The sequence below is a fragment of the Chelonoidis abingdonii genome, chromosome 13 (genome assembly GCF_003597395.2).
Source record: "Chelonoidis abingdonii isolate Lonesome George chromosome 13, CheloAbing_2.0, whole genome shotgun sequence".
NCBI classification, from domain to species: domain Eukaryota; kingdom Metazoa; phylum Chordata; order Testudines; family Testudinidae; genus Chelonoidis; species Chelonoidis abingdonii.
This window is the reverse complement of record NC_133781.1, coordinates 30,502,951-30,525,347: the sequence shown is the minus strand read 5'-3', so window position 1 is coordinate 30,525,347 and position 22,397 is coordinate 30,502,951. Positions and strand designations below refer to the sequence as shown.

The window sequence follows — 22,397 nt, the reverse complement described above, 5'->3', positions numbered from 1 at the left end:
CAGCAGGCCCCCCCAATATCCCCCCATTACCCCGCCTGGGACCGCAGCGGGGGCCCCCCTAATACCCCACTGGCACCGCCGCAGGGCCCCCCAATACACCCCTGGGGATAAAAGCGGGAGTCAGGCTGGGCGCACCCGCAGAGTTAATTGCACTATCAGGGCCTTAGCAGTGAAGTACGTTACCTGCGATTCTCCACATATCATCATGCTCGAGTCACGAGGGTGCATTGTGTGCTGGCTCCTGTGATCTTCAGGGACTATTAAATGTATGTTAAGAGGGACATGTCTACAGATGCTCTCTTCTGTCTTTCCTGCTGCGTGTACACCATGTACAGGAAACTCATCCGGGCCGCACTGAGGACACCTGTGTGTGTCTGACTGTCCTGGCAGTCCCCACGGCACTTACTTTTGTAACTTTCTGGAAGAACATAGTTTCCGCTGGCTGCCAAGGGAGTAAAAAAACCCCAAAGCTCTATAGATGTTTCTGTCTTGAGGAGCCACTGTTGCAAACATTTTTCTCTTTGGGGAGCGTGAAGTCACAAAGCAAAGATGAGACAACAGTTTGAGGGTTAACTTTTGGCATTTAACCACTTTAGCTGCCTGCTGTGCTATTGTCTTCTAGGAACTAGCCACTGAAACGATTAGAAAATTGGGATTTATCTGGACAGATGGAATGGGCAGCGGGTGTGCCCGACCTGGCCCGTTAAACAGCAGTTGTACAGTTAAGCTTCCAAGGCTTGTCTTTTAACTGAATGCTGGTTTTATTTCTCTTCTCCATTAGCAACTGAAACAGCAGCGGGATAAACTGAAGCAATATCAGAAACGGATAACTCTGAATCTGGAAAGAGAGAGATCTGTTGCCCGGCAGCTGCTGAGAGATGGCAAGAAAGAGTAAGTGAGACACTGCAGCTTCTGATCAGTGGCAGAATGTGATGGCTGGGGATGGCAGAGAAGACAGTGTCCTTGCAATACAAAAGGATCTTTGTTGTTTCAAACATCTGGAGTAAAGTTACCAGGAAATGTTACTGACACATAGAATAGAAATGAGTTCACGGGATACATACGTAGGGCTTCTTTCTATAGACAGAGTGAGGTTAAAAAGTAGGATTCAGAGTGCCCCTGTGTGCTGAGCTTGGAAGGACTTTGCCTGAGTCTCAAAGAGGGTTTGCAAAAATAGACCATGGTCATCCTCTTCGATACGCAGCTGCCATCTGTTAATGCTGTAATTTGATTTGTGTGGGCACTTCTTGGGTGCACCAGTCCCTGCTGGGACCTGTCATTCCCATGGGCTGAAGTACAGATTTCCTTTTTCTACAAACTACATGGGTCCTGCAGGCTCCAGACATGTTAACAACACAGTCCAGGTTTCGGCAAAATTGGGCATCCCTGGCCAGAAATACCTCTTTTCACTGAGCTTTACTGCTGGCTTGCTCTGCAGAGGAAAATTCTTAACCAAAGCACGGACTGGAACAGATGTCATGGCACTCTCTCTGTCCTTTTAGAAACAAAGGTTGTGTGTTTTTTATTTTACTGACAAGATTACAAAATTAATTCTTTGGCTTAAATCCTTCCAAACAATTTATGCAAAAAATCAATTTGGGAAGCATGGCTCAGCTTGTGTTTAATTATAAAGCCACAACACTTATCCGGATTCATCTGCCTGAGGAGAGAATTCCAGGCAGGCTTTGGAGAACAGAATCTGTACTCTGGACAGAAGAAATTGGTGCCTTTTGGGCTTTGGTCCCAACTAGAACTTCCTAACTTCCATATCCATATCATCAACAGTGCCAAGTCGCTGCACAGGGCTGACTATGGCTTGGTTTAAAGTGATGTTGTTGCCTTAAATTTGCCCTTTAGTTTTAAATTTTATAAAGACAATCTTTTGTAGACGCTCACATCAATAGAAATATGAACACAATTAAAAAAAATGCAATGGAAATGATATTTTGAATGCCTAGCTCAATGGGGCCTTGACCTGAGTTCTTTGGTTGCTACCATAATACAAATAAACAGTCCTCTGCAGTGTTTGAAATACAGACATTGCACTACTAAGATCCTGAAAGGGAAACCATCTTAATTATTTTCTTTGTCTGAGCTGGGAGAGATGCTAAAAAGAAACAGAGCACAGTCAGTGACTTGTGAATAGTTTTTGAGAATTCTTTCACTGTTAATAATTAGAGGTATTTTGGATAACTGGTAAAGGAACTGGCATACAACATACACATTGATTTTATATATATATATAATTGTATGTATTGTGATAGCATTCAAAGGCCCCAGTCAGGATCAGAGCCCAATTGTGGAGTTTGGGGTTTTTTTTTAGCAATCTCCCAAAGAGTGTGCAACCCAATCTAATGTGCTGTTTAGTTAACAACGTCCTTTTGAGTTGCATTTTAGAACAGCAATACACGCACCTCCTTTCATTGTGCTTTTCTGGTTAGTCAGTTGGCCATTAGGCTCACATCTTAGGATGCTTCCTCCCAGCCCTCAAGTGTTTTAGAATTCCCAGAAATGCTCAGTAAATCTTCATGCTTAATTACAACATAGCTAGGCACAAAGTACAAGTCTGATCAGTGACCACTCCCTAACAGAGCTGATACTCTCCCTGGTGGCTCTGTCTGGAATTTGTTGGTCCTGACTCATTAGGCCTAATAACAAACCAAACAGACCAGACATTCTCCAGGGCAAAATACATATGAAGAGGTCTACACAGCTTCCAGTGATGACCTGAAATACTGTTTTTCTGTCCTCCCGTCGCTCAGACCCCCAGCCCTTTCCCTTGTGTCTTTCTTCCACCGTGGCTTTCACTGTCTGCCAGCTGGGCACCATCTGCTCCTGCCATTCACTTTCTATCCAGTGTTTCCTGCCTTGGATTTGATAAATCTTTGGCATTAAAATTTTTTTTTTAAAGTGAAAGTGAAAAGCAGCTGTCCCAGAAGAAGCCTTGTGGAGAAGCTAAAGTTGTCATGGGTGGGGAGGGCCCACCAGGCCTGGTGGCTGCCTTCAGTCCTGATTAATAACTAATATTTTCTACCCACACCTCCCCTGAAAAAAATCTGTGGTCATGTGTAAATTCCTGCTAATCTGTTTGAGGGGGTTTCCTTACCTACTCAAGGCCCAAATAAGCATTCCCTCATGTGGCTTGGCCCCAGGGATGCCCATAACCCAGAAGAGGTCATCTATTGTTGGTTAGTGTCTGCTCCTGGAAACCCATTTCAGTACTGGAGAGTAACAGGCTGACAGCAAGTGCTGCTGCTGAGCGGCGCATGTGAAGACTGCTAAATTCTCTGTTGTCTAGATACGAATTTGATGTGATCCATGTTAATCCTCTGTAAGCTGCACCATGCTCTTCCCCATTAGTGAAAGACGTGGACTTGAGAACACACAACAATTTGAATTAATGCTGGAAACTTTACACCAGGGATCGGCAACCTTTCAGAAGTGCTGTGCTGGGTCTTCATTTATTCACACTAATTTAAGGTTTTGCGTGCCAGTAATAGATTTTAACATTTTTAGAAGGTACCTTTTTCTAAGTCTATAATACATAACTAAACTATTGTTCTATGTAAAGTAAATAAAGTTTTTAAAATGTTTAAGAAGCTTCATTTAAAATTAAAGTAAAATGCAGAGCCCCCCGGATTGGTGGGTAGGACCCAGGCAGTGTGAGTGCCACTGGAAATCAGCTCGCTTGACACCTTCGGCATGTGCGCCATAGGTTGTCTACCCCGCTTTACGCCATATTTAGTTCTATTTCCTGGCTCTGCAGATGTCTAACCATTAATTCCAATTCGCCGTTAGGTTTTCTCCCCTGTCCAATGCTATAGAATTCGCACAGTTCAGAACTATCTATTGATCACTGGCTTAATCTTTTCTGAAAAGAAATCTCTTGACTAAATGTTTGACTAATCTGCCCCTTTTTATTACCTCCTTCCTGATGAGAGTTGTTCTGCCAGTGCACTTTAGGTGTACGTTTTACAAGAACACCTCACAAAAGCTGTAATGTAGCATTGGTGTGATCTTTCTAGGCTCACTTGTTTGAGTTTTCTTTCTGCTCTTTTTTTTCATTCAGAAAAGCCAAGTTATTGCTAAAGAAGAAGCGCTACCAAGAGCAGCTGCTGGATAAAACAGAAAACCAGATCAGCAACCTGGAACGCATGGTATGCAAGAATCCATGAATCCCAGGGAATGGCTTCTTGTGCGCAGCATTTTAGGATGCAGGCTCCCTTTTGCCTGTGTGTAATTACAGCTAACTGCCCGAACAGTAATGGCACTTAATGCGAGGCTAGTAGTACAAACATTTCATAGAACTGGCTACACCATGATTATCTCCTAACCTGGGTATGAACTTGGTCCAGTTTTCGTGGACATCTGACAAAGTGGGTATTCACCCACGGAAGCTCATGCTCCAATACGTCTGTTAGTCTATAAGGTGCCATAGGGCTCTTTGTTGCTTTTTACAGATCCAGACTAACACGGCCACCCCTCTGATACTTGGTCCAGGAGGTCAGACTAGATGATCATATTGGTTCCTTCTGACCTTAAAGTCTATGAGTCTATCAGTAAGTAAAGCCTTGGTCTAGTGCAGCAATGGAAGCCTCCGTTTTAAAGAGACCGTTTCTAGAAGTGAGTGGAGTTCAGCTTCAGGACCAATTTAGACTTAGGCCTCTGCTAAGACTGCCAACAAGGGAGCCAGCTACTGCCCACTTCAGTGGTGGTGTCGATGCAGCCACCGGAGCTAAGGAATTCGTTTCGCACAGGCCCTGGAACAGCAATTGGATGGTTACGGCTTCTCATTATTACTGACTTGAGGCGGATGTGAACCCAATAACTGCTAAGTAAAAGGCTCCATATTCCAGCTGCCTAAGCCTTCTGGTCTGTTTCTGTACTGCCCATTGATGGGGGTGTGACTCTCGTGACTCAGCTGTGACTCATGTTCTTACCCTAGGTCCAGGATATTGAATTCACCCAGATTGAAATGAAGGTGATTGAAGGCCTGAAAATTGGCAATGAATGTCTGAATAAAATGCATGAGGTAAGGGTGACCCCGAGAGCTCTGGGGGAGGCAGAGTTGTGGGGGTTCACATCTGTTCTGCAGCCCTTATGTGAGGATTTTGGCTTTCTCCTCCTAGGTCATGTCAATAGAAGAAGTGGAAAGAATAATAGATGAAACCCAAGATGCTGTGGAATATCAAAGGGTATGTATAGCACACACATGCAGTCCTGAACAGAGATGACCAATCGTGCCGTGTTCTTGTGATGTGGACTGTTCCTTGCTGCCAGCTAGGCTAAGGTCTGCCAAAACTCATTTCAGAGGTGACCACATGAGGGTTTGAATTTAAGCTTCCTGCAGCAAAAAGCCAGAGCAATAACTGTATGTGTCATGGGGTCCCCTTGGCACATGCACTGTTTTGTGTGTGTGTGCGCAGAGCTGTAAGCAGCTGAGCTGTCATGCTGTGGTGTTCACTGGCACATCCATCTCTCTCCTGCACAGCAAATTGATGAAATGTTGGCTGGCAGCTTCACCGAAGAAGATGAAGATGCCATTTTAGAAGAATTAAATGCCATTACTCAGGTGAGCCTTAATTTCATGCTCTTGTAATTACTTTTAATCCACATTTCCAAGTGGTAATCTTTCATCAGGGAAGGGGTCATTTCCCCTGTAGAGATGGCAGTTGATTTAATTCTGCTAGATATCTTAATTATAGCTGCATGTGCTTGATCTATGTGTGATCTAAGGAGCCAGCCAGATCCTCTGTACTTGGGAGACGCTTGAACCACATTGAACATTTTTAAGGGTGGGTTTTTATTTACACTGTTGTTACAGACAGTAATCTTGTGGATCGGGGCACTGCCTTCGCTGGACGGCTGGCCCACTTTACCTGACTAAGACCTTGGCTTTTCCAGACAGGGTTCGCTGTCTCACTTTCACCTCTGTTCTCTGTCCCTCCACCCTTCATGGAGTCTATGGCTGTTCCAAACTCCAGTCTTGAGGTTGTCTGGCTTTACCACCAGAAACCTTCAGTCCAGTGGGGTGTGGTGATGGGAGTCTGCAGCCGGCCCTACCAGGAGGAAACTCATGGCTAATCTGTGTTCATAATAAACATCCTTTTACAAAGCCAGGCCATTCCTGGTCTGCTGGACAGCACTGAAACTAGCAACTGTAAGCAGCAGCATCTCCTGCAGTTCTGGGGGAAGGTGCTGTTTTGCAGGCAGAAGCACCTGTTCGTATAGTTTCCAAACCAGCTCAGTGCAGAAGCCTGGAAGGAGCTCTGTGCCAACACAGCGGCATGTGGGCTGAGTGAGACGTGACATGTTTAATGTGCTTACAGGAACAGCTCGAGCTCCCTGAAGTTCCCACTGAGCCACTCCCGGAAAAGATCCCAGGTAGAGTCTCTTTATTTGATTGCATGATATCCTGCTTTTCCTGCATCTTCTCAGGGGTCTAACGGCAAGTTGGGACCCTTCTTGTTTGCGGAGGATGTAGCGTTTCTGAATGTGAGCGGCTGAATGGTGCCTGGCGCAGTGTGGGCTTGGGTTGTGCAAGCTTCTTCTGACAAATCCAGCTTACCCTGGACCTTCAGCCCCCGCACGGCTCAGCCTCTGTCCAGCCTCTCATGTTGTTCAACCAGTGCGTCTCGTAATCTGCATTGTGGCCTAGCGCTCCTACCCTCTTTTAAACCAGGCCATCCCAAGTGACATTTCTCACTGGCAGGGAGGCTTCCTGGCACAGCAGCGATGCATAACGCTTTTAGCCTGCTAAGCTCACCCCGAGAGAACTTGTTGTGTTTCTCCCCCTGGACGTGAGTCAGGCTTGGGAGTCTGTGATGCCAGAAACGGTTGGGATCCCTCTCAGCTCGGCTGCTACCAGAGTGTGCTGCTGGTAGGGGGGCTCCAGTTCCAATCCAATTGCTCTTTTTAGGGTCATAAACTAGGCCCATGGCTGTGTCATGAGCACTGTGTCTCTCAGAACGCTAGGACCCAGGGGTTCTGCAGAGGTGATGCTTGCCTCCAGGAGGAGCCCATGTGCTGGCTCACCCCTGAGCATCCAGTACAGGAGACTGCGCTGTAGGGGTTGTGCAGTTAGCACACAGAATAGATGATGAGCCAAAAATAGGCCAGAATGCAGGGGCAGGTGAACTGGGACACTCCAGGGCCTTAGCCTGGCTTTGGAGAGGAAGGAGTTAAAGTCCAGCCCCAGAGAAATGGGGCTCTGCCCTTGCCAGAAGAGCATCAGAGAAACTCTGCCCTGGGGGTGAATGATGAAATGGGGACTCATGTTGGGTTTATGGAGCTGAGTCTTCCCTCGAGGGGAGGAATCCAGCCTCCTGATTGTAGGAGCCAGGAGCAGTGAAAGCCGCAGGATGTCTGGTTTTGACTGTGACAGCTGGACAGTAAATGGGTCTGTCAGTCCAGGCTGTCAATCGGTAGCCGGCTGGCCACACCCTAACGTGAGCTCTACTTGTAGAGGCGAGCTCGGTCCCTGTGAGGATGCATGTTGTCATAACTCAGAGATGAGGGAGATCTCTAGCCAGTGCCCTGCAGGAAACCGCATGCTTTGCCCTTGTGTTGTATGATGCAGTGCACTGGTCTTTCCTTCTCAGGTCTCTAGATTGTAGCTGGTATTTGTTAAGATTGTATTTTAACTGCTGGAGCAATCTGGGGGGCAGAGGGAGATGCTAGATGAATAGAATTGCTCTTGGTGTATCGTTCAGTAGATTTCCCAGTACTGCTGGAGTGCTCCATCCTTGCAGGGACAGGAGAGACGAGTCCTATTTCTCTCGCAGGACTTGCCTCTCTGTTTTCTCTTATTCTGAACTGAGTTTCTCTCTTCCACAGAAGCATCACCTGTCAAGATCAGGGCCAAGCCAGAACTGGTGGCAGCATCTTAATTCCACTCCTGGGGACAGCCCCAAATACCTTCCATCATGGACAGTTTGGAATCCCAGCATGCCCTGGGAACAGGAAACACCTCAGTAGCATCCTAGCTGCGCTGGGCGAATGTGCTGGAGTGAGGTTTCCTGCTCAGGGCAGGAAATCTCAACAGATTATTGCTCTTGTATCAAGATTATTTTCTAGTGCTTCTTTTTGTTGTTTAAATTCTAAACTCACTCAGCTGCTCTGTCTCTGGATTAAACAGGGACTTTAAAACTTCCAAAACCAAATGCTTTCTACAGGCTGCTGTCAAGTGCAAATCTGCCTGTGCAAGCAGCAATGCCATTACTGATCTGTTAGAGGCCCACGTGCTGGTCTTGGAACACTGGAGTGATAAAAATGGTTTTCTTAGTCACTGTTACACTGCACTGCTAGGAACCCATCAGACCTTCCCTTTGGCTGTGATCCTGTGTCTCTCTGATCTTCCTCCTCTGGCTGGGGCTCCACTGTCTAAATCAGACTGTCTGGCTTGGCACTGGGATCTGAGAGCTTGCTCTAGGGCATGGGCAACATGCAGCCAAGTTGAGCACAAGCATCGCTTCTGACCTGCAGGCAGTGACACTGTGGGTAGTGACAGCCTCTCTGCTGAAGGAGAAGCCTTTGGGGGCGAGGAAAAAAGTTTTACTACTTCAAATCTCTTGCAGCTCAAGCACCCTTGAGTGAGGTATAATGAAGGTGTTATGACGCTGGGCCTGGCACAAAAATGGGTTTTTTGAGGCTGCCAGCAGAGAACTTCCTCCCGTTGACTCTCATTTTAAAACTTGCTTATTTGGGAGGCCAACACTCTTCTGGGCTGGGATCTCTGTGCGCTTGACAGGCGATTGGCCTGATTTACAATAGGCCACAACAGCACTCATGAGAGAAAAGTTGCTCTGCAGTGAGATGGAAGAGGCCAAGTCTCCTACCAGGCCACGAGTCAGAATGTGTCCTGGTCAGACCTCGCACTGTTGCCCATTTGCCTATGGAAACCTGTGGTGCTACGTGTGACTGAGCAGAACGTAAGTTCTAGGAATCTGATGGGCCTCTTAAAACTAGAGCAGGGACTCACTGGCTTAGGATACTGTTCAAAAGCTGTCCCCTGGCTGCTCTGCTCCCCGCCAGAGGTGGACTCATCTTTGCAAGATGCACATGGATTGAAATGGCTTCTGCTTTCAGATATCAGCACTCCCCATTCTGTGTCGTGTATGTGTGTGTAAGGCGTGAGTGGGTATGAACAGGTGATTGATTCTGTATATGGGAACAAAGTGTGTGCTTTTCTATCACCACAAAGATCCTGTGTACTTTTATTTCCACACTGCAAAAAGAAGTTAATGTATGATTTCACTGAGCTGCAGAGGACAGCTCTGAACTTCCTCATGGTGCAGAAGGATACAGGACAGGGTGGCTGATGAATCAGACAGAAAGCTGAGGCCTAGGCTGCAAAGCCTGAATGGTGCTTACTCTCTGTCCTGAACTGACCTTGTGTTCACAGAAACTTTGTCCCTGGGCTGGTAGGTTGCATCTGGGTTTATCTGTCCTTGGAAACCAGCATACTCTGCTGGATGTCTGCAGCCTCGGCTTGTCAGCCTGAGCAATGCCTGCAACCAACATACTGTCCCTTGCTTGAAGACACACCCTTCGGTTCACCCTCTCTGCAGTGGGGTGCTGAGATGTAAGATAGCCAGAGAGCTCTTTGGGTGCTGTTAGGTGAATGCTTCTGGGGAAATATGCAACTTGGTGCTAGATAATAAATATTCTCAGAGGCTGTGCCACTTTCCAGTAGCGAAGGGCCAACTGCAAAAGTTCTCCTTTAAAATCATGTTTTCCCTGATTCTGTGTATGGGAAACTACAAGGGCTGGGCTGTGAGCTGTCTCACTCATGCAAGAGATGGGAGTCCCCTAGGCGGCAGGCCCCTTGGAACTTGATATGTTCAGGCTCTTAGCAGAGGATCCCTATTTGTATTTTCCAGCAAAGCCAAGGCACAAATGGTGCTGGGAGATCCCTCACCCTCACAGCAGCCTGAGCCCTCCGCTTTTCATGGTGAAAGTGACACTGCTGTTACGTGTCATTTAACCTAGCTCTTTCTGGAGCCAACAGATCAGGGCTAACATGTTCCCCTTTCTGTGTGTGTCATCTTAGTCCTCTCTGGAGCCACCAGGGAGCTGGTCTTTAAGCCCGGCTTTGACAGGCAAGAGCTAAAGTGGGTGAGTCAGGTCTTTAAACCTCCCCCCCACCCCAATTTATTTTAAAAGTAGACTTTGTTGCCGGTTCAAGCCTTTGAATGTTGTGCAGTGTGCATGTTTTCAGGGTTGTCACCTTGTTGGTCCTGAGATATGAGAGAGACAAGGTGGGTGAGGGAATCTCTTCTATTGGACCAACTTCAGGTGGTGAGAGAGATGGTTTTGAGCCAGACAGTGCTCTTCTTGAGGGCTGGGAGCAGTACTCCCGAGTGTCACAGCTAAGTCCGAAGTGGAAGAGATGGTTTAGTATAAGCAGTTAACACATGTTGTGAGAGACCATTCAAAGGTGTTAGCAGGCCAGCTCACTTTGAGTTGTCTCTTACAATATGTTTAGCGTAAGCAGTTATCTGTTCCACCGTGTATCTAGCCATGATCTCCAAGTACCTTTCCCAGACCTGAAGAAGAGGTTCTCTCTCACCACCAGATCTGGTCCAATAAAACAGTGGTTCTCTTCTTTCATTTGGGGACCCCTAAGTGTTTTTTGAATGGGGTGCAGACCCCTTTGGAAATCTGTGGTTGAATTCTGGTCAGTCAGTTTTCAGTCTGTCTTTTGCAGTCCCCTTAGACATTGTCCATGGACCCGCTCGGGGTCCGCAGAGCACAGGTTGAGACCCTCTACACTAAAAAACTCTCATGCACGGTGTGTCTGCAATATGCACGTTCTCCACCAGAGGGAGCTCTGTCCTCACAAGCTCAGTGTGTATGTGTGTGTGTGTTTTGAACACAATCTGTATGTATCATTTAATCTCACTAGTGCCGTCTGTCAGCTACTCTCATTTCACCCTAGCGGAGTCATTCTGTCCATTTGGAATAGATGCTGGACTGTGGCAATGGAGAAGAGTGCAAGCCTTTCCCAATGGTGCAGTGCTTTTCCCCTTCAGTGCTCCATCAGGCAGGGCTATCACTTATTACTGTGTCAGGAGAGATGGAAACACACTTCTGCTCTGACTCTGGGCTTTAGTGAATGTCATGCTAACAAAGGCCATGCAAGCCAGGTTTAGGGGAGTTAGCACTCTTGCAGTGTCAAGTGCACTGAAGTGCCAGGCAGGGACCTAAATGTTCTGCTATCCTCCATGGTCCTTTGCTCATGGCCCTTTTTTGGGTTCATATCGCAGACAGGCAGTTGGGTTAGCACTGAAGGGGTTAATGCAGCATGCCGCGTTCGTCAAGACAGTGAAATGACCACTTCCTGATCTGCCAACCCTTTCCTGTTTTAATCCCCGTCTCCGTGTCTCCTTGGGAGGAAAAACCAGGAGGGGTGTGGTGGTGTTATAACGATAAAGTATTTATAATGGTTTCACCAATTCAGCTTCCGTAATCAGATTGTCATGGTAAATGTGTTTTGAGTGACTGAGGGGCCTTCCATCTCCCACCCAGCCCTCCTCCCTACAGACCGGGGAGAGCTGGGAAAGGAATGGTCAGAGCCTGCACTCTTGTAGCACAGAGCAACCCCAGCTGTATGGAGCTGGGGAACAGAATTTTGTTAACAAGTTACGAGACTATTGCCAAGTCTGCGGTGTGGCTTGGGTGCAAACTGCAGCCAGGTTAAAATGGGGAGAGAGAGGTGGGAGCGTGTGGATGTGGTGAATGGTGTATACTAAACCATAGTTGCTATTGGCAGCTAGAGTGAAGGCTGAGAAGGGCAAATCCAGTGTAAACCCATCACTCCAGCCAGCTGTGACTGTCTTCACTTCCTGTCGTGGTGGAGGGGAGACGCTGGGCTGAGAGCTGCTGTACGTGTAAAACAGCGCCTGGTCTCCCTGGGTGAGTCAGAGGAGGGGTGCGTGCAGGCACCTGCTCTGAAACCAGGGTGATTCCAACATGGCAGAATGGGGCTTAGGCTGAAAGTTCCCCCTTCCATGGTTCCACTTTTGCCATGAAAACGACTCTTTGTCAGGCGCCCTGGGTAAGAATTAACCAGGTGAGAAAACGGGGCTGCCGGAAGGCTGAGCTGCGGGTTAGTTCTGACTTTTGTTAATAGCAGTGGGGCTGGGCTGGACTGGCGTGTGGTTATCAGGTTCCCTGCACAGCCACTTGCTCAGAGGATTCTCCTGGGCCTTGCTGGGCCTCCCTCATGGTGTTCGTGAAATAGCGAAGAAGGCTGCAGCCAGTAGCAGCTCCACTGCTTTGAACAGATGTTTGGGGCCTGGTAACGCAGGATCCCTTAAAACCAGGCACATGCCATGCAACCTCCAACCCTTGGAGAGATAGCGCAGCACAAGGTGCAAACGGGGGCACCCGCGGACCTAGTCCGCCCCCTGCACCACAGCCCTGGCAGCTTCACTGCACAGGATGTTTGATGCCGTCTTCCCCACTCGGGACACTGTGCAGCAGGGTTAGTGCAAAGGTTTGTGACCACCAAAAGATTGTGGTTTTAAAGATGCCCATCACAAGCCAAGGGGACAGTGGGAGTGACTTGCAGACCCATAACCTGCAATGAGCTCTGTGTAGTTTGAAAGCTTGTCTCTTTCGCCAGCAGAGGTGGGTCAAATAACCAATCTTATCTGACCCATCCTGTCTCCCTCGTAGCCCCTTAACATTTACAGAGACTGGTGATTTGTCATTTCTAGCCAAGCTGTTGAACGTGAGTCTCTGGTATTTCTAATGTTCCACTCGGCACAGGATCCAAGCACCACAGCATTTAACGTGACTTGTTTTGAAATGGGAAGATCTGACCCCTGCAGAAGTCAGGGATGGTGCGGGTCTGCTGGGAGACACTGCCACCTTTCCATCCTGTAGTTGCTGGAGAGACTCTGTTCCAGAGGGGTCTTTGCTGCTGCCCATTCCTTCCTGGCTTCAGAAGCTGTCTTTGCCCAATGCTGGGCCTCAGGGAGCAGGTGAATTCTGCGGCTGCAGGTGTACAGATCTTGTTCCTGAGAATAATGTTTGTGAGGGGGAGAGGGAATTACAGCAGATGTTATGCAAGCAGCATTGCCTTTAAAAAGAACGTTATTCAGAGTTGTCCATGAGGTACCGGTCACCCCTTGGCTCTGGACGCTGGGCTTTTTTTTAAAAAGTCCATGATAATCCCCTCCCCTCCCCTTGCTCTTCTGGGAGTTGCCCGGAAGCCAGTACCTTGTGTGGGGGAGACGCTTTCTTCACACACACTCCCTGGTGGCCTGAACACCCTCTTCTTTTGAAATCACTGCAGCCCTTTTAGTCTATATTTAATTGAGTTGTGTAACTGCTGTGATGACGCCACGCCAGGCCTGCTGTCGTTTCTATGCCAACACAGCTGGATTTTGGGGTGGGCTGGAAAGGGGAGAGGGGCTTAGCTCTGACAAAGGCTAAAGAGGTCACAGACCCCCCCACTTGTCCAGATGTCTTCAGATGCGCCCACAGTGGAAATGATCAGATAAAAATCAGTGACTCCATTGAGGACACAGGCCTTTAACCTCCTGCTGGATCTAGGTGTGTTTAGCCCAGGGGGTGATGCATGCAGCTTCCCAGCGTTTGCAGCTGGGCGATGGACCAAAGGCAGCAGGTGACCCCTGCATATGCTGCCAGCTGGTGTCTTTGGGTCACTGGCTCTGTATCTCTCTGTTGGTGGGACCAGGAAATGTACAGCTTCTATTTTGGGGGTTCCCCTACTTTCCTTTCTGCCGTCTTCATAACAATACCGTGCCTTTCAAAATCACTGTCCAAGCACTAAGTAGGGTAGGTAACATCGTAAAGATGGGAAAAATCCAGGCACAGAGGGAGGGAAGTACCTTGTCTGTGATCCCGCAGCCCAGTGAGAGAGTCGGAGAACCTAGGAGCTCTGACTTTGAGACCCTTTGCTGTAACCACTGGGCCACTGAGGACTTGCGAGACCAACCCCTCTGGCAGAGGCAGGCTCAGTTGGGCTCCCTCAGCACATTTTGAGGGTTTGCTATAGTGATCGTGATGCACCATTCCCAGTCACAGGAACAAGCCGTGCAGCTCAGGAGATCCCTGCTGTGCCCTTCACATGGCTGTGTTGGGGGGACAATCAGAGCCGCCCCCCTGGAGAAAAGGCTCTAGTTGGTCAGATACTCCCCCAGGCTGCATAGCAGGAGCTCACTGGCTCTGGAGGAGGAGGGAATCAGGGCAATGCTAACAGCACCAAGCTGGGATGTGTGGGTGGGAGAAGAGGGGGATGCTCCTAAGGGCTATAGCCCCAAAGGATCTGCAGGCTGAATACGGTCAGGCAGGGATAATCCGCTGCACACACGTGTCAGTGGAAGCTCCGAGCCCAAGCTGCAGTGCCCTGTGCTGGGAAACCCACCCTGGGGGGTGCTTTGCCTTGTTCCCTGAGTGTTCCCGTAGTCACGTATTTTAAGTGGCCTTGTCTCACGGGCTAGCTCGGCTGGTGGGAAAGATCCGTGCCATTTCCCACAGCGAGCATGGCTGGGAGCCGAGCAGCGGTTAGCAGCCTGGCGAACGGGGGCTTTGTGACCTTAGTGCAGAGTGGATGACGCCCGTGATACATGGAGCTTGGCAGGTGGCGGGAGCGATACCTTTAGTGACAGATCAGAAGTCCCAGAGTCACCAGCCAGCTGCCCTGGGACTTCAGGGGGAAGCGCAGATCAATTTCCTCCCTGATTTCTAACCTGGCTGGAGCCTCACAAACTTAGCACTGTCTCCACGTGCCTCGGCTTGGCCAATCTCTCCCACCCCTACCCCACTTCTAGCCCACTGAGCCAGCACTGAACTGGAGGTGGGGGTTCCCCACGCTCATGTGCCACCATGGACATGCGTTATGGCTCCTCCAAGTTTTACAGCAATGTCTGCCCTGCTGCACAGACGGCCTGATCCTGGCTTCCTTTCAGGAAGCACTCGGCCTTGCCTACAGGTGTCTGCCCCATGCTGCTGTTCAGCAGACAGCTCCCTTCTGGCCCTCACGGCAGGCTGCCCAGGGCTGAGATGAACCAGGATATGCAGGAGCACGCTGACAACGTCCCAATTTACAGCATCTGTAGGCCAGGTCTAGGCTAAAAATCGGAGTTGACCCAGCTGTGTCCCTCAGGGTAGTGAAAAATCCCTCCCCCCGGGACATCGTTACGCCCCAGTTATAGACAGTGCTGGGCTGATGGTAGAATTCCAGGGCGGTGGATTAACTACAGCAACGGGAGAGCCCCTCCTGTCCTTGCAGTGTCCACACCGAAGGGCTGCAGCTGTCCTGGCGTTGTTTGAGGAGGAAGTAAAAGACGGCCTTGGGCCGGAAACGCATGGGAGATGCCGTGAGGGTTACCAATGCCTCAGGAAGAGACAGCCTATCTCTGCTTTGCTTAGCTAAGGATCCAAATCTGCCAGCTTTACACTTGCTGGGTGTGACCTCTCTGTGTGAGCAGCCTGTGAAATCAGTGGATGTAACGGCTGAGCAGCGTGTGCAAGGGCGTGTGCTTGGCCCTTAACGAATCTATAACACAACCATAGGGATCCTGCTGCGGCTCTCGGCATGTCAGAGATGCTGTCCAGCTAGCCCTGTGCATGTCTCTGTTTAAAAACATGATGCACACGTCCCAGCATCCCAATTATGCAAACCACACAAACTATTCCTGCTTCCTAAAACTTCCCTTGGGAGCTCCTAGTTCAGCACTACTGGCCTAGGATTAGCCTTTCATCTCCCTGGGAGCGACACCAAGGAGCTGATCCTCCCGGCAGAGTCTGGAGCAAAAGTCCTGTTGTGTCTCTCTCCCCCTTGACCTCGGCTTCCTCCCCAGCTCGCTGACAGCGGCACATGCTGCAGCTGTTGCTCAGTGGGTTACCCCAGAGCCACCATTGGAGCAGAGGGTGAGTTTCGCTCTTGGCTTTTGCGCATTTATTTGCTTTTCTTCCAAGGGCCCAGGGGGGTCAGTGGAATGTGATACTGACAGAAGATCTATCTTGTTTTCCAGCTTGTTGTATCAGCCCAGCTCTCTGTCCCTTCCATGCCTTCCCTGCATCCTCCTACAACGAATTCCTATCCATCCATCTGGCTTCCCTCCCTCTTCCCATGGCCCCAACCTCAATTACCTTTTCTTTATTGATGGTTGCTTTGTCCTCACTATCCATCTAGTCCTCCCACCCACTCTCTCTCTTCCGTACTTCTGGCTTCTTCCCGGCATTCCCCACCACTGGGCGCTTGTGGGGAGGGGGGAGGGAGTTGCTGTTTCACCCCCTCCTCCCCCCAGTTTGATGTGCTACCTGACTGCAGGCTTTGTCCCAGAGGAGCTAGAACTGAGCCCTCTCCCTGAGCAAAGCCAACGGCTGAGCTGGCAGTGAAATTAACCCGGAGGTTGAGGAAGAGAATCGGGTGGGATTGCAGGGCCAGACCGAGGTTCTGAGCAGGAGGGGCTCAGCGAGCCTGTTATTTAAAGCAAGGCTGACAGGAAAGGACCGTCCACAATGCATGTTGGTGGCAGGTCTATTGCAGTCTGCAAGTGCCCAATCCATGGTTCCAAGAAGGCCTCTGAAGACATTAGCTTGCTGGTTTCTGCTGTATTTCGCTCTGGGCCTGCTCTTGTCTTCTAGCCATGCTAGACCCCACTCCCTGCAACCGCGGTCCTCACCCTCGCGAGACAGCTCTGTAGCTACCTGGGGCTTCGTTGTCATCAGCTACAGACGTACCTCCTGGGTGAGAGAAGGGAGACGCTGCTTTACTCCAGCAGCATAGGGGTTTATGACACATTGGAGCAGGAGAGCGGCGTTTGCCTGTCCCATGCTCTAGCTGTATTACAGATTGTTAGATTTTAAAAAATACACATACATATTTCCACTTCAATTGACAAAAACATAGAGACCTTTCCAACCCCCTAGAACTAAAATGCTTTCCCGCACTCCCCACCCTGCGCCCCAGGGAAAAGAGAGAATAACATCCAGTAGGCACCACAGGTGAGCCGCATGTGTGTGTGCCCGCATGCACCCCCACCCTCAGTGCATTATATTCGCACACCCTAGGCAGGGGCAGGGTTGACTTTCAGGAATTACTACTGTTCCTTTTGTCACTGGGGAAGATGCATTGGAGGTCAGGGATGGAAACTGATACTGGCACCAGCTTCCAGCACAGCATGATCTTACTGCCCCGCCTCTGCTGACCCTTTGTATTTCAGAGGAAAAGGCCAGGGATGAAGAAACTTGCTCATCTTTGCCCCTGCCCCCCTCTTTGTTTCATCCACAGGGTTGCAAGCTCTCTGCCACCAGGACTCTCTTCTTACTACCCATTTGTGCAGCACCTAGCGCCCTGGGGCCCAAATTGTTGAATGGCCATGCTCAACCCCCCCCCGCCCCACACACACACACAATAACACATTGGCGTAGGTTAATGAGCATATGAAAATATCGTGAAACAGGAACTTTCAACTCCTGTTAGCATCACTGCCTCAGATGCTCCATTGGAAGAACTGGGCTGGCCACAGCCAGCATACCTTGCCCCAGGAGACGCCTCCTTTCATGCAAAATAAAGCAGAGGAAATGCGTGTTGGTGCTGGGACAAGCTGGACATTAGAGACTCGGTGTGACGCAAGGTAAATCCTTTTCAAAAAGTTGGTGGCTAATTTAAATGTTTGAAAAAATATTGTAAGGGTGTGATTTTCAGTGGTGCCCAAGTGGCTTTGCAGCGTATGGCCATTAAAAAGCCATGGGGTGTCTGTGCCCACACAGGGGTGCATGGGAAAACCCCACCCTAAACACTTTGATTTCAAGGACTTACAAACAGTGCCCCCTCATATCATTTTTTTTCCTGCCTCAACAATCTATAGCTGTGTCTCTCTCCAGACGTTTGTGTGTGTTCATCACCATGGTACCTTCATCTCTATGCAATAGCTGCCAACTGCCAAGAGAGCAGCTTTATATCTGATTACTAATGTTTCTGCTTCTATTACTCCTAAGACGCTGAAGTAAATTGCTGTTCGTTATTCCCTGGCTGTATTTTGATGAGCCAACTGGCCCAGGCTTAGCTCCGTACAGTGCGAGTCTCTTCCATTGGAATAACCGATGGGCCCCAATCCTGCAAACGTCTACGCAGGCGCTTAACTTTACCCATGCAGGGCTTGAGCCAGAGCTGATTAAAACCAGTGACTTCGGTGGGCTTTGGGGCAGACTCCTGGCCAGTCGCGTTGGCTTCAATGGGCTGCCTAGCACACGTAAGGTGAAGCATGCACCTAAGGGGCGACAGGCTCTGCCCTTGAGCAGGTTAAGTTGCTCACTCTGGGTGAGAGATTTTGTGTGTTCAACTGGGACTGTTAAAATCACAGCCATTAAGGCTTTGTCTACACTAACAACTTATGTCAGTTTAATGGCGTTGCTTCCGCACTCTTGAGCAATGCAGTTAGACACTGCGCTGTGTCGCTGGGAGGGCTGTTTCCGCCTCTCCAGGAGGTGGAGTCCCCATGCTCCCTGCAGAAGCTTTCCAGTGGGCGTAAGTAGTGACCTCACTAAGTGCAGCTGAAGCACTGTAAGTGTAAACCCTCTTCCTTAGCCTGGGCTCCCAGCTTGATGGCTGGGCTGTGATTCGAATACGGTTTGCGCTCCATTGGTGGTCAGCCATTCCAGCTGCTGAGGTAGAGCTGCAGGTGCCTCTGAAGAATGAACACTTGTGGGGCTTTCCCTCAATAACTGAGTGTTTGGTTTGTGGCCTTGGAGCTGCGGAACGGAACCTTTCTTCATGGTGACTCAGCCCTTGCAGCTTCTCCACCCACAAGGTGGGGCCCTTTAGGTGCTGTGTGTGCCTCGGGCTGTTGATCTGAGCAGGGACGGGGCTGTGACTAGTTGGTGCTGGTTCATCACTTGGGCTGGGATAAGCCCTGGAGCTTGTTATTCTCTGTTAGGAGGTGGCTGTGGGTTGCTAGCTGCTTAGTGATTCATAGATTTCTAAAACCAGAAGGGACCACCGTGCTCATCTCTGACCTCCTGCCTAGCGCAGGCCACGGACCTGCCCCAGTGATTCCTGAATCAAAGCTGTAACTCTTGTTTGAACTAGAGCTCAGCTTTTAGACGTGTGTGTGTGAGAGAGAGAGTGTTCACACACACAGATATATTATTTATATGTGATTGACGCTTTGCATTAGCAGGATGCTGGCAGCTGCCACCTGCCAACTTGCCTTGTTTGTCATTCCTCTGTGTCCGTTCATCTCTTAGTGTGGAAGCTGTCCAGGGCAGGGACCGTGTCTCCCTGAAGTTCGTACAGTGCCCAGCAGATGGGCAGGACTGACCAACAACAATAATAAATCATAGCTGCTATTTCTGACCTCTGCTTATTTCAACAATGCAGCCCTGGGAATAGCCTCCAGAAGCCAGTGCAGATACCCTTGCTGAGCTTTCCCCATATCCCACTGTTCTTTAAGATGGCACTTGGTGACAGCTATGAAGTGTTAGAAATTCAGGAAAGTCTGGAAAATGAAAGGACCCCAATAATATTAAATCTTTAACTGTTTGTTATGACCTCAATAAATGAACAATAGCCAAATCCTCTAAACAAGAATTAAAACAGCACCGAGGTATAAGGCTCTGAGCACTAGGTGTGCTTATGGAGTTCATATTTCTGTACTTCAGGACAGCTCAGTAAACCACACAAAAAAGCTTTAAATAGACCAGTTTCCTCTGTTTGTTTCAATGGCTTGTGTATTTCAGAGCCTCAGGAGCCCTGGTTCTACACTACTAAGTACATCCACTGGCTGGCAAGATTGTCCCAGGGTGGTTACTGTATCTGGGGAAAGCTTTTGCTTTGTTTGGACCAGCAGTTTGGTTTAACCCTTGGGTGCCTGTACAGTGAGTGACAAACTAACCAAACAAAGATTGATGGATGCGGCAACTGATCTGGGTTTCCGTGGAAGTCCCAGACTGAGACTTCTTGATAGTTTGGACAGTGGTGAGAATTTTTGCCTGGCACGACCCTCCCATGGCTGTTCCCTGCTGACGCCCTCAGAAAGAGACAAACAAAAAAATCTAACGTCCTTTTCATGTTTTGAAACAAAAAGCCCCTGGAGAGAAAAAAACCGTCGCTGTAAACTCATGAAATCCAGAGACCAAAACGGTTACTGGCCATAAGCACCACACAAAATACCAGCTTGTCAAAGGGGACAGGAATTTGCTCCCAACCAAAACTTAGCTGCAAGATAAAATGCCCCATATGCAGAAAGAAAATCCACAAGAAAAAGCAGTTCACTCCGCTGCTTTAGCTCTTGCCCATTAGGATGGTCCCGAAAGAGACAAATCAGATTTCAGAAAATCATTTAAAAATAAATGATTCTTAGCAGCATATCCAGGCAGTGCACACAGCAGGCAGCATATTAGGACCCTAGTGGGGAAGCCATCTGCATGAGAGATCCAACATGCAAATTTCCTGGTAATCTCATTTAACAAGCTGACACTTGCAGGTACATTTCTGCCTCATACCACATCATTTGGAGGGGCTTAATGAGACTAACCTGAAATCTTATTTTCTTGAGTATTCTCTAATTTTAGTACATGCCAAAGAGGGAAGATTGAGTGTGTATTTTAGACTACCTACTGCTGTCAGAGCAAAGATGGGATTTTAAAGGGAGAGCCTCTAAGACCCTAAAATCTATAGAAGTGAGCGAGCATGTGTCTGCCTCTCCCATATGGCGACCGAGTGTCATATAATCATGGAAATTAGTGACAGAAGAGGCTTGTTAGATCTAGTCCATCCATCTGTAAATGCAGCCTTATTCCCCGTAGTACACAGACAAGTGGCATTTATTGTCCAGTCTTATTTGAAATGTGCCAAACAGTGGGAACAGAGAATTACCTGACCAGACCAGTGACCCATCTAGCCCAGCATCCTGTCTCTACCAGCAGCCAGCATCAGCTGCTTGAGAGAAAGATACAAAGAACTGAGGAGTGGGCAGTTGGGGAATAACCTGTTTCATTCTAGCCCCCATCAGTTAGTGCCTGGTTCATGCTCTAAAACAGAGGGTTTATATCTCTATTTCTTTTTATCTGATTTATTGTGTATGTTCTCATTACCCATATACTGTAAAGATCTCATTCCTTTTGGAAATCTGGCTGAGCTTTTGGCTTGATGGTATCTTGTGGCAGTGAGTTCCACTGGTTAATTGTGAGTTGTGTACATGTTTCCCTTTCTAGCTTTGAAATGTGTTGCCTTTCATTGAATGTCCCGGGCCTTCTCGGGGGAACAAGTCCACAGATGGCTACATCTCACTCCCTGGAAGCTTTACCAGCAGTTCAAATGCAACCTCAGACCTGGTTCTTTCAGTCTCCTTTCCCCCACCAGCTCCTCCCCTCAACAACGAGATCTCAGCCAACCTCACTGCCTGGCTGCAACTTTGCACCTAGGGTACAGGTTCTCTCTGTTACTTAGTTGTGCTTGTTCAAGCTGTTGAATAGCTCTTTTGTCAGTGAACGTGTTGCAATGAGCGAGCGCGTGACCCACCTAGGAGCGCTAGCATGACACCATAGTGTAATCATTAAAAAGAAACCCTAATGGAACTTTTAAAGTAGCTCTCTCACACACACACACACACACACACACCTGCAGTCACACTGGGCGGATTACATAACGTGGGGTTGCTATGGTAACTTCACTCCACCCCAGCAGCAGCTAGAGGCGGATGTTAATGTGCTGTGAGCTGATACGTTCTCTCTCGGATAGAAAACACCCTCAGACAGAAAGGGAACTAGGGTTCCCATGAGAGGAATGTGGAAAGTGGGGAGCCCAGATTCGTATTCGGAATTCTGCAGGAAGCTGAATATGAAAGGCAGCGCTCCAAAGGGGATAATGTAGACTAGAGTAGGACTCCCCTGTGAGATGCTTCTAACCACAACTATTTCAAAGCTGTTGGTATAACTTCACTAATGCTGGGCTTGTTATAGAATCACAGAAACCTGGGGCTGGAAGGGGTCTTGCGAAGTCCAGCCCCATGCGCAGAAGCAGGACCGAAGCAGACCTAGCCCATCGCTGACTGGGGTTCATCCAAGCTGCTCTTAACCAATGGGAATTCCACAACCTCCCTAGGAGGCCTATTCTAGAACTTAATTACCCTCAGACTGAGAGAGTTTTTCCTAATATTCAAACTAAATCTGCCTTGCTGCAGATTAAGCCCCATTACTTCTTGTCCACTCTTCAGTGGATGTGGAAAACAATTGATCATAATCCTCTTTATAACAGCCTTTCACAGATCTGAAGACTTATCAGGTCCCCCTCAGTCTTTTCTCAAGACAAAACAAGGCCAGTTTTTTAACCTTTCCTCATAGACCAGCTTTTCTAAACCTTTGATCATTTTTGTTGCTCTCCGCAGTCTCTCCAAATTAGCCATGTCTTTCCT

General features: G+C 48.7%; 1 protein-coding gene across 1 annotated transcript in view; it reads left to right on the top strand.

Moving 5' to 3' along the window:
* The window catches only part of CHMP6 (charged multivesicular body protein 6), a 13,783-nt gene extending 2,327 nt beyond the window's left edge, over window positions 1–11,456 (top strand). The window contains exons 2-9 of the mRNA XM_075072086.1: window positions 176–266; window positions 782–891; window positions 4,070–4,157; window positions 4,946–5,032; window positions 5,130–5,195; window positions 5,492–5,572; window positions 6,330–6,384; window positions 7,837–11,456. Of these exons, the coding sequence (XP_074928187.1) occupies window positions 176–266; window positions 782–891; window positions 4,070–4,157; window positions 4,946–5,032; window positions 5,130–5,195; window positions 5,492–5,572; window positions 6,330–6,384; window positions 7,837–7,889 (631 nt within the window). The 3' untranslated portion in view covers window positions 7,890–11,456. The remainder of the gene's footprint in view (window positions 1–175; window positions 267–781; window positions 892–4,069; window positions 4,158–4,945; window positions 5,033–5,129; window positions 5,196–5,491; window positions 5,573–6,329; window positions 6,385–7,836) is intronic.
* The last annotated feature ends 10,941 nt before the right edge of the window (window positions 11,457–22,397 follow it).